The 15,573-nt window shown below is 42.8% G+C and overlaps 1 protein-coding gene across 2 annotated transcripts; it reads right to left on the reverse strand.

The window, feature by feature from the left end:
- Positions 1-4: 4 nt before the first annotated feature.
- Positions 5-13,233, reverse strand: mapk9 (mitogen-activated protein kinase 9). Of its 2 annotated transcripts, none has more exons than XM_060890262.1 (12): positions 13,016-13,233; positions 9,553-9,704; positions 8,261-8,390; positions 8,096-8,154; positions 7,804-7,942; positions 6,662-6,827; positions 6,488-6,559; positions 5,424-5,606; positions 4,355-4,479; positions 3,628-3,691; positions 3,462-3,533; positions 5-2,885 (listed from the first exon to the last, which is right to left on the reverse strand). In XM_060890262.1, the coding sequence occupies exons 2-12, from the start codon at positions 9,666-9,668 to the stop codon at positions 2,746-2,748; spliced, it is 1,266 nt and encodes a 421-aa protein (XP_060746245.1). In that variant the 5' UTR covers positions 9,669-9,704; positions 13,016-13,233; the 3' UTR covers positions 5-2,745. The 2 variants fall into 2 exon arrangements, with proteins under 2 accessions (XP_060746245.1, XP_060746244.1); XM_060890261.1 differs by having other exon boundaries at positions 5-2,888; positions 13,016-13,232.
- Between the last annotated feature and the right edge of the window lie 2,340 nt (positions 13,234-15,573).

The raw sequence follows: 15,573 nt of genomic DNA on the forward strand, positions 1-15,573 counted from the left end.
AGTCTGTAATTTAAAGTGATTTATTTGGCAATTTGTTACAAGTTTTTTTTTCTTTTCGCACCCTCACATAAAAATGAATGGATTGGACAGTCAGTTGCAACAGGTCTATAATCCTATTTGAGATTTTGCATATGTTTCAGACTTGAGGGTTGAATGACGAAATCTCGCTTGGAGTTTCCGATCACGACAACCCACAAAGAGCACATCCATACATGACACGACAACAGAAACCACAAAGAAGCATACAAGTATTATTCATACGTCACGGTTAAGATTATTTAATCGGTCGTTTTTCGTTGTTTATGAGCGATGAAGAAATTTTAGGGGTTGGGGTGGGATGGAGATTTCGACTGGTTCCATCTCTAGCAATATGGATTGTCCAAGTGACAAAAAAATATCAGAGGCATACCCTTTAAAACACCAGTAAGCCCTTAAGAGAGTTAATGGCCAGTTTATACTGGGATTTAATACCATCAAACTCGCTTATGTTCCCGAAAAGTGCTTGCAGAATTCATTCATTCATTCATTCCTTAACAAACAAGGTAACTTGTGAAAGTTTAGAGGGAAGAAGAAAACACCAACATTGCACTACTGCAGCACATAATGTATCATAATACATTATTACCGTGCTACTATTATGAAAAGAACCAGGTGCGGTCATACACACACCTGCGTCGTACTTGGACTGATGCTATTTTACAGAGATTTTATAGAAATGTGTACGAGTGAGAAAGCTATTGTGCCAGAGCAAATAACTCTTAGCCTGGTGACAGAAAATGTCTTTAATCATTCTGTCCATCCACATAACGCTTCTTGATGGTCAGACCGGGCTGAAGAAAATGAAATGGCGAGGATATTAAGGCATGAAGAACATTCGTGCACTTCCGCGTGCAAGGTCCTTTCTGAAAGTCCGTCAGAGGAAGCCTGGGGTGCGTACACGCCGTGTAACGATGAACCCAGCTACGTTTACGTCCGGATGAGTCGATAGCGAGGCTTTTATAGTACTGATAAAACGAGCTTCAAAGACACTTTTTCCATGGAATGCACCTATAAGGAAGATTCGCACTGAACAACAGCTTTCATGCATTCCTGTAAAATAAGCTATATTATACAGAGGAATTTTATTTATTTTTTTTTTAACAGTTTGTTATATTGTTTTCAAGCCTCAGCACAGACGACGTTACGTGTTGGTTCTTTTCCCATGGCAAAAATAAAAAAAAACTGAATAGACAATTCAGTAACAACAGACCGCTCGACGTGAAGCACATGCTGTTGTGGTAACAGGACAAGAAGGTATTTATAATACAATGCTACTCTGTGTGTCGGTTCACAGCATGCCAGCTTCTAAACGCGGTGAAAATGCAGGACGCATACACACGAGAACAAGGTCGTCTCTCTGAAGAGTTTAGTATAAAATAAAGCTCAGTTTCTTTCCGTAAAAGGGCGTTGGTGTTCAATACGTGATTTAAAAAAAAAAAAAAAAAAGATGCAAATTTGATTGGCAAAACATTGTTATGGGTTTAACTTAAAAAAAGGCGATCGGCAGCTTCAAGCTCGTATGTAATGTACAATCCTCACAATTTTTTTCGGAATGCTGCAGGTTGTGCAGAATCCTTTGGAATGATACAGAAAGGAAAATTTGTTTCAGCGTTCCTCATATTACGCACGCAACATGACGAAAGTGTATGGCACACAATACTTTCCTTGACCCTTTTTACAGAAGCTGTAAAAATCAGGTTTCCACGACACATACACGCGCACACACAAAAAAAAAAAAAAAAGTACACATAATCCATATATGTATATACATGGCTACACCCTGTATGAGTGAGATGCATTATCAAGTTCTCTGACTGAAAACATGGTATATCGTGTCTATATACAGAAGCAGGCACTACCATTTCTTAAAGTGTATTCGTTCAGGCATAATCAGGGAGCCTGTAAACAGATTCCTTTTCTTAAAAGAGTTCAAGATGAGTGGCATGCAATACTTTAAACAGAGCATTGAGAACGTTAACATTTCCAGAAGAGGGAACTAGCTATCGATTAGCTGGTTCCAGGAGTGTATGTGCTTCTTGAGGGAGGATATGAAAAAGAACAGAGAGAGAGAGAGGAAAAAAAAATGGAGGGAGGGGAGCGAGTACCATGAGCTTCATTGTAATCTTATTATCTAAATGTTCATTATAGTTTATTGTACATTTCAAAGCGAACGATGAGTGAAACGTAAACGATGTGTTTCTGCATGCCTGCATGATAACAATAAACCGTACTTATTGTGAAAGTTTTGTTTAGCAAATGGGTTTTTTTAACTAATAAGGATATTTCCGCTGCGTTTTTCAACTTTGAAGGAATTCAGAAATCTTTTCCCGAAGAAATCGGACCAAATTGAGTCTGCAGGCCACGACTATAGGAACCTTTATAGCTCCTGCTCTTGAATGCCTACTCGATTTACTTAAACGATTGGGCTAGAGAACGTGACTGAATGTAAAGAAGCTAGGTGAAAAATGATTCTGTGAGAGAATCACAAGTAAAAGCCCCAGTGTGTCACAGCCTGTCTGTCTGGAACAAGTCAGGGTCCACACGGCCATCTGGAAAAATGTGTGGATGTGTGGAGGAGGAGAAAAAAAAATTTAAAAAAGAAAGAGAGAGAGAGAGAGAGAGAGAGAGAGAGAGAGAGAGACAAAGGGGGGGGGGGGGGGGAGAGCAGGATTGGGAGAGCAAGCTATGGAGTGCCGAGGCTCACAGTCACTCCTCTAATCCCCCAGCGATGGTGTCGATGCAGGAACTATCTGTATCCGAGGCCAGTGTCTGCTCGGTGGACATGGACGAGATGTCATTAAAAGACGAAGACTGAGAGGTTGTAGCACTGCTGTTCAGCGCACCATCTACTGCAGGGCATAAAATACAGTGCACACACACACACACACACAAGCACACACAGACACACAAACAGACACACACACACAGACACACACAAACAGACACAAACAGACAGACACACACACACACAGACACACACAGACACAGACACACACACACACACAGACACACACACATACACAGACACAGACACATACACACACACAGACACATACACACACACAGACAGACACACACACACACAGACACACACAGACACACACAGACACACACAGACACACACAGACACACACACAGACACACACACAGACACACACACAGACACACACACAGACACACACACAGACACACACACAGACACACACACAGACACACACAGACACAGACAGACACAGACAGACACACACACACAGACAGACACACACACACAGACAGACACACACACACAGACAGACACACACACACACACACACAGACACACACACACACACACAGACAGACACACACACAGACACACACAGTCAACTCCAAATGAAAACATCTGTAAAACAGAACACAAGCAAACATTCTGGTCAACTCACCCAAGCACTCCTCCTTTAGGACACCGTTTTTGTTCCTCTCTTCCCAGTCCATCACCTCTTTATAGATCAACTCTGGTCAACGGCAGACAGTGAAAATGAATCATCTTATCAGACAAAGGAGACGTAGACAAAGGAACATGTAAATCTCTCATACACTCTTTTATACCTTTCCACTGCTCTATGCTGTGTTCCCTCTCCTCCAACTGTTTGTCTGAGATTTGAGGTGGGGGCTACAAAGAGGAGAAAAAAAAAAACAGCTATTGCAAATACACCAGACAGACCACCTGGGTATAAAACGGAATAGTTAAAAAAACAAATAAATAAATAAATAATACATCTAATTTGCACAATATGTCGCTGAGTGGATGTGTTGGACATGAATGGGTGTGTGGTGTCCAGTGTTTGCTCACAAGACTTAAAAGTCTATATGAGAAAAACCTTATCAAGAAATCTCTGTACCTGAAATACTACAAGCTTGTCTCTCTGAACCTATTTCACGCTGAAGGGAAAAAAGACGCTTCTGACATTTTCAATCAGTATGAACAAATGATTGACTTTCTGACCGCAAGTCTGACACAAAATGATCCACGACGTGTGTTTTATTCCTCTGTTCATAAAACTATACAGAATTTTTGTGGTCGAAGAGAACAACTTTGAAGACGGAAACAAAACTGCAAAATTCTTTGAGCCGTGAGTGTCTGATTTTATATTAACCACCACTGTGGAGTGTGACCTGATGAAGGGGTGTATTCCAGAACCACCTGACCGGTTCCTGGAAGTGTGTTAGTAAATGTATGCATGTGTTTATGAATGAGATTTTGGGTGAAACAGACTTTAATTATAGAGTGGACGGATTGTCTGGTCAAAGCGTGTGGGGGGGAAGGTTTACACACCGCATCGGCCTCAGCTGGGTCGTACCACACGTGGATGTAGGGATGATTCAAGGCTTCCTGGACAGAGATGCGAGACTCCGGATCAATTACCAACATCTTTGATAACAGGTCCCGAGCTTGACTAGCTGTGGTAGAATATATAGATAGATGTGTTGAGGTTATCCAAGAGTATCATAAAGATTGTGTGAGTGGGTGTGAGAGTGAGTGAGTGCATGCGAGAGTGAGTGAGTGCATGCGAGAGTGAGTGAGTGCGTGCGAGAGTGAGTGAGTGCGTGCGAGAGTGAGTGAGTGCATGCGAGAGTGAGTGAGTGCATGCAAGAGTGAGTGAGTGCATACGAGAACGAGTGAGTGTGTGTGACTGAGTGAGTCTGTGCAAGAGTGAGTGAGTGCGTGCGAGTGAGTGCGTGCGAGAGTGAGTGCGTGCGAGCGAGTGAGTGCGTGCGAGAGTGAGTGAGTGAGTGCATGCGAGAGTGAGTGAGTGTGTGCGAGAGTGAGTGAGTGCATACGAGAACGAGTGAGTGTGTGTGACTGAGTGAGTGTGTGCAAGTGCGAGTGAGTGCGTGCGAGAGTGAGTGCGTGCGAGAGTGAGTGAGTGCGTGCGAGAGTGAGTGAGTGCGTGCGAGAGTGAGTGAGTGAGTGCGTGCGAGAGTGAGTGAGTGCGAGAGTGAGTGAGTGAGTGAGTGCGTGCGTGCGAGAGTGCGTGCGTGCGAGAGTGAGTGCGTGCGAGAGTGAGTGCGTGCGAGAGTGAGTGCGTGCGAGAGTGAGTGCGTGCGAGAGTGAGTGAGTGAGTGAGTGCGTGCGAGAGTGAGTGAGTGAGTGCATGCGAGAGTGAGTGAGTGTGCGCAAGAGAGAGTGAGTGCATACGAGAACGAGTGAGTGTGTGCAAGAGTGAGTGAGTGCGTGCGAGTGAGTGCGTGCGAGAGTGAGTGCGTGCGAGAGTGAGTGAGTGCGTGCGAGTGAATGAGTGCGTGCGAGAGTGAGTGAGTGAGTGAGTGAGTGCGTGCGAGAGTGAGTGAGTGCGTGCGTACGAGAATGAGTGAGCAGAAGAGAGAGAGAATACTTGTCTTACTCTTCAGTTTGTCGTGCTCAGTGTCTGACGGAAAAGCCCAGTCTGGGAAAAGCTCACTGAAGCTAACTCCAGGGAAATGTGGCTTGTTCATCACGTAGTTCCTCACTGTCTCCATCAGACGGTTCATGAACTCTAGAGAAGGAGTTCCCAGCACCTCGATAACCTTATTCCACTGGTCAATGTCTAGCGGCAGCCAATTTAAGGTCAAAAACGGAAATGAAATCCGATCCGTTTTACACTACAGCAACTTCTGTTTAATTGTATAATGATTAAAACGTTACTCAGTGTTGAGAGCGATGTGCACCGACAGCAGGATGAAACGTTTTCTGTCTAAACAAATCATGACGTCTGCTGTTTTTCTGACTGCGAGTTTAGGGGTCGAAAACAGATTCTTTAATCGTCTGAAAGCCAAAAGGGGGCTCATGTACAGACCATTAGATATTAAAGCAAGACTGCAGGATTACAGCTTAAACCTACAATAAGAAATATCTTATTTTTATCTAAAATAAAAGTGATTGTAAGGCAATTTCGTATTGATTTGAACATAAACACAGAGCTCTTAGTTTAACGCCTCAGAGTCATGATTTCCATCGTTAGGGATGCCAAAATTCACGACATAATACTTACAGCCACGTTATACATTATCAGTTTTAATTAGTAACCTATTATTAAATTACGATTTCTATACGCTGAGCACACAGTGAGCAGAGAAGGCAGAAAAGTGAATAAAATTTATTGCTGTAACTGTGTTCAGCTCTATGAAATAAGGACAATCTCTTTAAAGTCTACCGAGACAAAATATTTCACTGCACCAGTAAGAAACAGCGAGGTCTAGACACATCCAAAGAACAGTCTCCTGCCTCCGGGGAGGGAAGAAGCCTTGCAAATGCATTCTGCTGCCATCTGTGTGTGCAGCAAAGCGTTGCGCTAATACAGACCGGGAGGGGAATAAAAATCCTGACAACTTAACAAACAGACTAAAAAGAAAATCCTGTCACGTTCTGGACGTGTTACACAGACACACGGGTTAATGTGAGAAAGTTTGGAGTGAGCGGCTAGGATACGATCAGTGCCTTGGAATATAACGCTGCCTTTCACCATCTCTCCCATGATGCAGCCTACTGACCAAATATCCACTGCAAAGGCAAGACACACAAACAAGCCATATTCAAAACGCAAATCGGCTTCTAAACAAGTCAAACGCGATATTCCTGTAACGTGACCATTCGGAACGTTACCGTTCTCCTTGTACTTCATGCCTAAAATGACCTCCGGCGCTCTGTAGTATCTGGTCACCACGTATGGAGTCATCATGAAGTTGGTGCAGGCGGTCCTGGCCAGGCCGAAGTCTAGGATTTTTAAAGTGCAGTCTGATTTCACCACTATGTTGCTCGGCTTCAGGTCCTGAGGAGCGGGAAAGGAAAAGGTTCGATGTCGGTGGTGACTCTGGGCATCTGCTACAACCATGACCCGTCTTACCAAAGATGTGTTTATGGAGATTTATCACATTTCCAGCACTGAAATGTCATCCTGGTTGCTGGGTTTTCTTGTAAGTAAATAAATAAATAAATAAACATCATTTAACTTCAAAACCTTATCATTTTTAAGCTGCTTTGAGACAATGTCCATTGTTAAAACCACTATACATATAAATTGAACTGAATCGAGCAGGTAAAATTTGACACGAGGCTCTCCTTTTAATATGGCGGTGTATCGACTGCATAATAACGCAGTAAAGCAGCTATAAAATACCGCATCGTCTTAATCACTCAGACTTGGTTAAAGACGTCGGTTTGGTGCTTATGCGATCCAGATGTACACAGGATTCAATCTCTTAATCTCTCGGGGTTTGAAATAACACAAACAAACTGTTCAAAAAGTCTGAATCTACGCTGCGTCGTTATTAAAGCACAACCGTAAAGGTAAGAGACGACCAATTCTAAAGTTAGTACGAGTTTATGACAATGCTGGATCTCAACATTGCTACCGGAGATTTGAGCTATACTGAAATGGAAATCACATCATAACCCTGAGAATAAGTAGCCTATAAAACATAAAAACAAAAGGCACGTTCTGGAAATGTTTATTTTGTGCTGTATTAAAAGTGTAATCGCGTGCAGACACCAGCGCGTTGTCTGATTTGAACTGCGTGTGCCGTATCAACCCACGCAACATACCGGCACAGCAAATTCTTCCTAATTAAAAAGTCTGATCGTTTCATTTAGAGTTACATGAACAGAAGTCAAAACGGCGTTTCCAAAAAAAAAAAAGGGCTTCAAACCTTTGTTCGAGTCTTATGTCTTTATCAAAGCCCAAATCTTTGTCTTAGATAATAACTACAGATTGAAAAACTACACCTTTAATGAACTACGCTCATTACCCTGTGGATGATACCAGCAGAATGCAGATGTCTGATGCCACACAGGATCTGATAGAGCAAGTAGGACATCCTCTCGTGGTCCAAGTCCATGTGGATCACCTGACACAGACTGGCGTCCATCAGCTCCATCACCAGGTACCTAGGAGGCAGAACATCATTTATCTGCACCCTTGCAGAGCGCATTACAGCTTCGACAAAACTATTACTAATAATAATAAAACGGTAAACCTGTCCGGTGTGTAAAAGCATCGTAGGCAAAAGAAAAGAAAAAAATAAATAACTTGTTGCTTACAAATCCTGAAACTCCTCCAGAGACTTCTGAGGTGTGAAGACGCTGAGTAAACGAATGATCTGTGAAGAGAGGAGAGACACGGGTGACTGAGTCAGCTGGGATGATTAGCGTAACGAGTAAACGTGGGAGAGGAGTGTGGTGGTGGTGGAGAAGGTGGTGACGTACGTTCTTGTGATTGACGCATTTTAGCAGCACCAGTTCTCTGTAGGCTCGCTTGGCGTGGGTCTGGTTCTGAAAAGGCCGGCTGAGCTTTTTCACCGCTACAGGGATGCCCAGGACCGTGTCGAGAGCAGAGCTTAATGCGGTGGGTGGGGGGAAAAAAAAAATAAGAGGCCATTATTGTTATTATTATAATTATAATACGCATCAGAAATAGCATGCCAGAAAAAATTAAAAAAAAAAGACTTGAGCAATATCTTTCTATGAGGAAATTCTATGAAATGAATAACACAAACCCATGGGCTGGATATTCATTCCTTTGAAGCAAAAGTGTCATCGAATAGAAACGAAACAAAAATTCAAATCAAATGCTGTCAGAGTTTAAAAATAAAAAAAAATAAAAAAAGGCCATGAACGATCAGTAGTTGACTATCAGGGAATTTGGCCAGAACGTTACCCCCCCCCGGGTCAACTGGTCACCAGTACATATACTTATCTATTACAGGAAAGCCCTGCATCACCGTCAAGCCAATACCTGCTCTCCTACTGCTGAGACGAGAACATGGAGATTCGGAGCATGTCCTTCCCGTGTCAGCACGGGTTTCCTCCAGGTTCTTCATCTTCCTCTCACATCCCCAAAAAAAAACGCCAGGACATGGCTAAACCGTCTCTAGGTGTACACGTGTGTGTGCATATCATTTTATTCCCTACGATAGCCTTGAGCCTCGTTCATGGCCAGTGTTCCCTGGAGCAGACAAAGTGGCACATAGCTCCATACTATAATAATGTCGTTACCCAAAAGAAGGAGGAATACAGAAGGAGGTATACCGGTGTACACTGCCCATGGTGGTCACATGGGGTGAAACAGAAAATGTTAAAAAAAAAAAAAATAATAATAATACATTAATTTAATTTAATAAAAGTGAGCTAACCATGCCAGCACTTGGTCTTTGTATTGTGTGTGTGAGACAATATTCTGCTGCATTGTTTCACCGACCTTTGTTGTTACGAGACGGCTCGCGTTTGAAATGAGTTTTTATAGTCAATACTGCAAAACAATAAAGTTTTAATTACAATTAACACTCTTTCTTAACCATGGGTTTATTACACAGAGGCCACATCCCCTTTCCATCACAGTTCATATATACCGGCAGTGAACATTAACATTTTACGTATTTGTAGTTTTGCTCATCAACAGACGGCACGTTCAGAAATCTCTAGCAGTTCTTTGTCTATACGAGTGTTAATGGGTTACGCTGATGGAGGTGGCGTGACTGTGGCACTCGGTACCCACTCACCAGACGATGCCCTGCGCCCCGGAGCCGATAGCACGGAGCTGCTGGTAGCGCCGCAGCACCGTGAAGGTGGAGTCCCCAACCTGCACGCTGTAAAAATGTCCTTCTCCTTCACTCATGGCTCCTCTATCTGAGTGCAGCTGGACAATTCAGACCTGAGAGGGTTGAGAGAGAAAAAACAGGAGAGAGTGAGCGACCGAGTGGGGCGGGAGAGAGAGAGAGAGAGAGAGAGAGAGAGGGGTGATGCGCTTGGCTGAGAGATATTACGCCAAGTCATCGCTTAGTGTGTACACTCGTTCCTCGGCAGCTTTACTGTCTCAGAGCTGTGTGTGGGAGATGACCCTCTGAATGACTCATACAACAAGAACCAGACATGAAGCTTCATTAAAATCAGCGAGGATAATGTCAGAAAAATAACAATTATTAACTCAAGACAAGAAGAGAGCTACGTTTAGACATCGATCACGCTTACCGTCAAGCGTGACTTTCTAATTAATCACTGTCTAATCTAACTGTCCGACAGACACGGCAGACAACGAGGTGAAGTGATTTCCATCTCATCCTGGAGTTCACGTATGACGGAAGAACCGGACCGCCTTTCTCTCCAGGTCTTTCACTCCTAAACAATCTCCTCTTCTGTTCATCTTCTTAAACTCTCCTCTCATTCTCATTAGGTGAGACGTGTTGATCGGCGGAGTCGAGCCAATCCTGGCGAGATAAACGTCGTTAGCATTTCCGCAAGTCCATTTGCCAAGGTCAGACTAGCTTCTTATTAAGGGTGTCTGATCCGCCGTGGAAACGGATGAACGTAATCGGGTTAAAGAGAGCCCTATAATCCAATATCTTAATGGAGCTAGTTCTGACAACAGGCAACCGCTGGAGCAGTGGCATCACTTTTACAGTAAGAAATAAAATGCAGAGCAAAAAAAATAAATAAATAAATCGAGCTGATAAAAATCATGATGTGATACGATACAGCTGACTAATGCCTGGATGATACGAACACAGAAAAAAAAAACAAAAGGGGTTAAGTAATCAATGAGGGTTGGGTTCATGAGCTGTAAGTGTCTTGCTTGTTTCTTGAGAGGAAATGCGGCCAAATTACATCTCACCATATTAGACACATTATAGTCTGGAATTTCTGCAGGAATTGGCTGAAGCTGAAATAAAAGCTTCACTCTTCATTGTTCCCCCAAGAAACATTGTAAATCTGCCACCACTCAGGGCTTAAATGATAATAATCAGGGTTCCATTGTGTCAAAACTACTTACTAACTTACTGAATTCACCATTAAGTATCAACAGACTGAAATGAGAGGGAGAAAAAAAAAATGTTCTGGAACCCAAACTTGTGGACAGAGTCGTAGTTTTGTAAGCCCAGATGGCCGAGCTAATCTCATCCACATAAGAAATATACGTTCCTCTGAAAGGTAAAGAAAACAACAACAACAAAAAAAACAACTTAGGGAAGTGATATGTAAATGCCAACTCTTTCGAGCTGAACTCCTCCTGTGCTAAATCGCAGAAAGAAAGCACACAGAAAACAGCTCCCGCTTGCCTTGGTGCTTCGTTCCAATATTCCCAACTGTGAAAGACTGTGAGAGTTTTTATTTATTTTATTTTCATTTTTAACTACAGCCTTCCAAGTAACATCTAAGCTAAAGCCTGATAAGGAAAGTAATTGAAATCCAGACGAGACGACAAACTGAAGAGGTTAGTAAATTACAAACAAGGAAAGCTAACGGAGGATGTTTACCGCCGTGAGATCCCAATGTCGATCGACAAATCCACACAAAGGTGAGTACAGCCATGTCACATGAGCTTGAGGAGATGTAAATAGTCCGGTGACACATAAAGGCAGAACAGACCTTCAGCCAGAGTGCTTTTCCTTCCCTCCTTCCCTGATCCAGTGTTATTCCTCTATTTGTCTTTAACAAGCCGTGATTAAACCGAACTCCGTTCTTAACGTTCCAAGCGACGGTCCCTATCAAAATACGGGAGCTAACGCTTCGCTCGTGCGATCTGTGACCACCACCCGGGGCCGAGGTCTGATCCGTGACTTCCATCAGACGACTCTTTAATGGTGTCCTAAGATTAAACTCGATGACATCGTGTGGCCGCATAAATCACAGCGACAGGAAGAGAGGGAGGGATGGACAGAGGAACGGTGGGTGTACGGCTGAGGATAAAATCAAATAAATAAATAAATAAATACATTTCCCTCAAAAACGTGCAGAATGTCTTAGCTCATATCAAGGCCAGGTAGTCGACACGACTTGTATCAGAGACGATCAGACAAGGAGATCAGACAAGGAGATCAGACAAGGAGATCAGACAAGGAGATCAGACAAGGAGATCAGACAAGGAGATCAGACAAGGAGATCAGACAAGCCTCCATCAGGAAGGGTGTTGGTCTGAAACGCTGGATCGATAGACCTCAGATCAGATCGGACACGTTTTCCAATAATCCCGATCACTTACGCTGTGCTTTTTGACCGACCGAACAAGGATCGTACGTGTCGGCTCTGGTCGCAGCTCGTGTTAAATCCACTCCATCTCTGTGCCTCTGATGGATTTGATTTGCATTCCTTACCAACAGGAGCTTTAGTGAATCTGGATCAGTATCAAACATCAAACATTAGCTGATACACAAACCTCAAAACAATTCTCTGATTCGGTGTCAGTCTCGAAAGACAATTCTGACATTCAGATGTACTCTGTGTCTAAGAAACTGCCCTAAATGGCAAACCATTACATACAGCTTTTATACTAGAAAGAAGTGCGGTTACGTCACTGCGTCTTACAGCGCGTACTTCCGTCCTAAACAGTGCGCACAAACCGCACAAACCCGCACTATTCTCTCCTACTATTCAGTACGCATTAAGAACATTAAGAAGTGGACTTAGCTTCCTAATCAATCACACAAACCCGATCGACCTGCGATTTCTTCCACTCACTTACACACGCTTGTATGTTTCTTTGTACGATTTCATGCTTACAATCGATGTGAAATATTTGTTTGTTTGTTTTTAATTAACTCAGGATGTAGCTACAGGTCATAGCCGTTACTTTACCTCAGCAATATACCTTCACCGTATGTAGCATGTAGCATGTTAGCTTCGAGAAAACACGGCTAACACCCGGCTAGCGCGCGCGCGCACACACACACACACACACACACACACTCTCACACACACACACACTCACACACAACCCCACAAAATCACACGCACACACAAAGCCCAAACAAAGTGACAGCGGTTGTTATTCTGCTAATAAACAAACATATAATGTCGTATAGTTTGTATGTTTAAACTGTGCAGTTGTGTATCAAGGTTAACACAACACAACACACACAAGTTCACGGTCTTATAAAAGAGCTAAAACGTGTGTATTAGACGTGTGTGAAGCGACGTGAGCCGGACAGATTGTTCATTAGCCTGTTTGCTCAATGGACGCTCACTTACCTCCTCCTCAGCTCCTGGTTTGTCTCCAGTTCTCTCCCATATACACGCCAGATAACGGCTCACTCTTACACACACACACACACACACACACCGCCTGCACTGTGTCTGAGGTGACGCCGGTTTTCTCCTTCTTTAAGGGTTTTCAATGTAAAATCCGAAGTGTTGCCCGTGGCTCGGTGGCATGGCTGGAGGGGCGGAGGTCTGTGTCTGTGTGTGTGTGTGTGTGTGAACGCACGAGCGGGGATGACGTCATGGCGTTGCCGTCAGCTCAAGTTGGAACTTTGCAGCTAAGAGCTAAAGTTACGAGCACGCGAACTAGTGCATACTAATGCACTACGTAGTACGTTACAGCACAGAGACCACGGTTCCTTCTACGCATACTATTTAGTACGGAAGTGGGAATTGAATCCCACGTGGTATTTGTCTTAGCCTACTGGTTAAGGCGTTGGACTACTGATTGGAAGGTTATAGGTTCGAATCCCAGGTCTAGGATTGCCCCTGCTTGGGCCCCTGAGTAAGGCCCTCAACTTAAATTGTAAGTCGACTCTGGATAAATGTGTCTGCTAAATGTGAATAAAGCACATTTATATATATATATTATTTTAAAATATTTGTCAAAATAAAATGTATTAATCTTTATGCATATTTTTCACGAAACAACATTAAATATAAACCAGCCACTAATATGACACGCTTCACTTTTTTTAATTACATTTATTACCAAGAACACAACTCACTTTAATTGTGTTCATGCAATTTTTTTATAGATAATAATAATAATAATAATAATAATAATAATAATAATAATAATAAATAATAATAAAACTGTCTTTAATCAGTAGTCTGCCACTTTTTTTTTCGTATTATTTATTATGAACTGCGGTCACATTTACATGTTTATTTTCTCAGTTTTGGTACTGAAACACCCAGGATCTGGATCTAGAGCTGGACCTAGTACTGGACCTCTCCTTTTTTTCACTTACACTTTAACTCTGGACTGCCACTTTAACTCTGGACTGCCACTTTAACTCTGGACTGTCACTTTAACTCTGGACTGCCACTTTAACTCTGGACTGTCACTTTAACTCTGGACTGTCACTTTAACTCTGGACTGCCACTTTAACTCTGGACTGCCACTTTAACTCTGGACTGCCACTTTAACTCTGGACTGCCACTTTAACTCTGGACTGTCACTTTAACTCTGGACTGCCACTTTAACTCTGGACTGCCACTTTAACTCTGGACTGTCACTTTAACTCTGGACTGCCACTTTAACTCTGGACTGTCACTTTAACTCTGGACTGCCACTTTAACTCTGGACTGTCACTTTAACTCTGGACTGCCACTTTAACTCTGGACTGTCACTTTAACTCTGGACTGCCACTTTAACTCTGGACTGTCACTTTAACTCTGGACTGCCATTTTAACTCTGGACTGTCACTTTAACTCTGGACTGTTACTTTAACTCTGGACTGCCACTTTAACTCTGGACTGTCACTTTAACTCTGGACTGCCACTTTAACTCTGGACTGTCACTTTAACTCTGGACTGTCATTTTAACTCTGTCACTTTAACTCTGGACTGTCACTTTAACTCTGGACTGTCACTTTAACTCTGGACTGCCACTTTAACTCTGGACTGTCACTTTAACTCTGGACTGACACTTTAACTCTGGACTGACACTTTAACTCTGGACTGCCACTTTAACTCTGGACTGTCACTTTAACTCTGGACTGCCACTTTAACTCTGGACTGCCACTTTAACTCTGGACTGTCACTTTAACTCTGGACTGCCACTTTAACTCTGGACTGTCACTTTAACTCTGGACTGCCACTTTAACTCTGGACTGTCACGTTAACTCTGGACTGCCACTTTAACTCTGGACTGTCACTTTAACTCTGGACTGCCATTTTAACTCTGGACTGCCACTTTAACTCTGGACTGTCACTTTAACTCTGGACTGCCATTTTAACTCTGGACTGTCACTTTAACTTTGGACTGTCACTTTAACTCTGGACTGCCATTTTAACTCTGGACTGTCACTTTAACTCTGGACTGTCACTTTAACTCTGGACTGCCATTTTAACTCTGGACTGTCACTTTAACTCTGGACTGCCACTTTAACTCTGGACTGCCACTTTAACTCTGGACTGCCACTTTAACTCTGGACTGTCACTTTAACTCTGGACTGCCATTTTAACTCTGGACTGTCACTTTAACTTTGGACTGTCACTTTAACTTTGGACTGCCATTTTAACTCTGGACTGTCACTTTAACTCTGGACTGCCACTTTAACTCTGGACTGCCACTTTAACTCTGGACTGCCATTTTAACTCTGGACTGTCACTTTAACTTTGGACTGCCACTTTAACTCTGGACTGTCACTTTAACTCTGGACTTGCACAACACAGTATCACTTTATACACGTTACACACACCATACTGCACATGGACACTTTAAGGACAATAATTAAAAACCATATGCATTTATGTATATGTATATACATTATTTTTCACTTATATTTTCATATTTTATATAGTTTCTTTTTATTGAGTTT

The sequence above is a fragment of the Tachysurus vachellii genome, chromosome 17 (genome assembly GCF_030014155.1).
Source record: "Tachysurus vachellii isolate PV-2020 chromosome 17, HZAU_Pvac_v1, whole genome shotgun sequence".
Lineage (NCBI taxonomy): Eukaryota > Metazoa > Chordata > Actinopteri > Siluriformes > Bagridae > Tachysurus > Tachysurus vachellii.

Coding starts and splice junctions, on each gene's coding strand:
- mapk9 (XM_060890261.1), bottom strand. CDS start 9,668: ATGAGTGAAGGAGAAGGACATTTTTACAGCGTGCAGGTTGGGGACTCC. Junction 7,943..8,095: donor CTGGAGGAGTTTCAGGATTT/GTAAGCAACAAG, acceptor TCTGCCTCCTAG/GTACCTGGTGATGGAGCTGA. Junction 3,534..3,627: donor CAGCATAGAGCAGTGGAAAG/GTATAAAAGAGT, acceptor GCCGTTGACCAG/AGTTGATCTATAAAGAGGTG.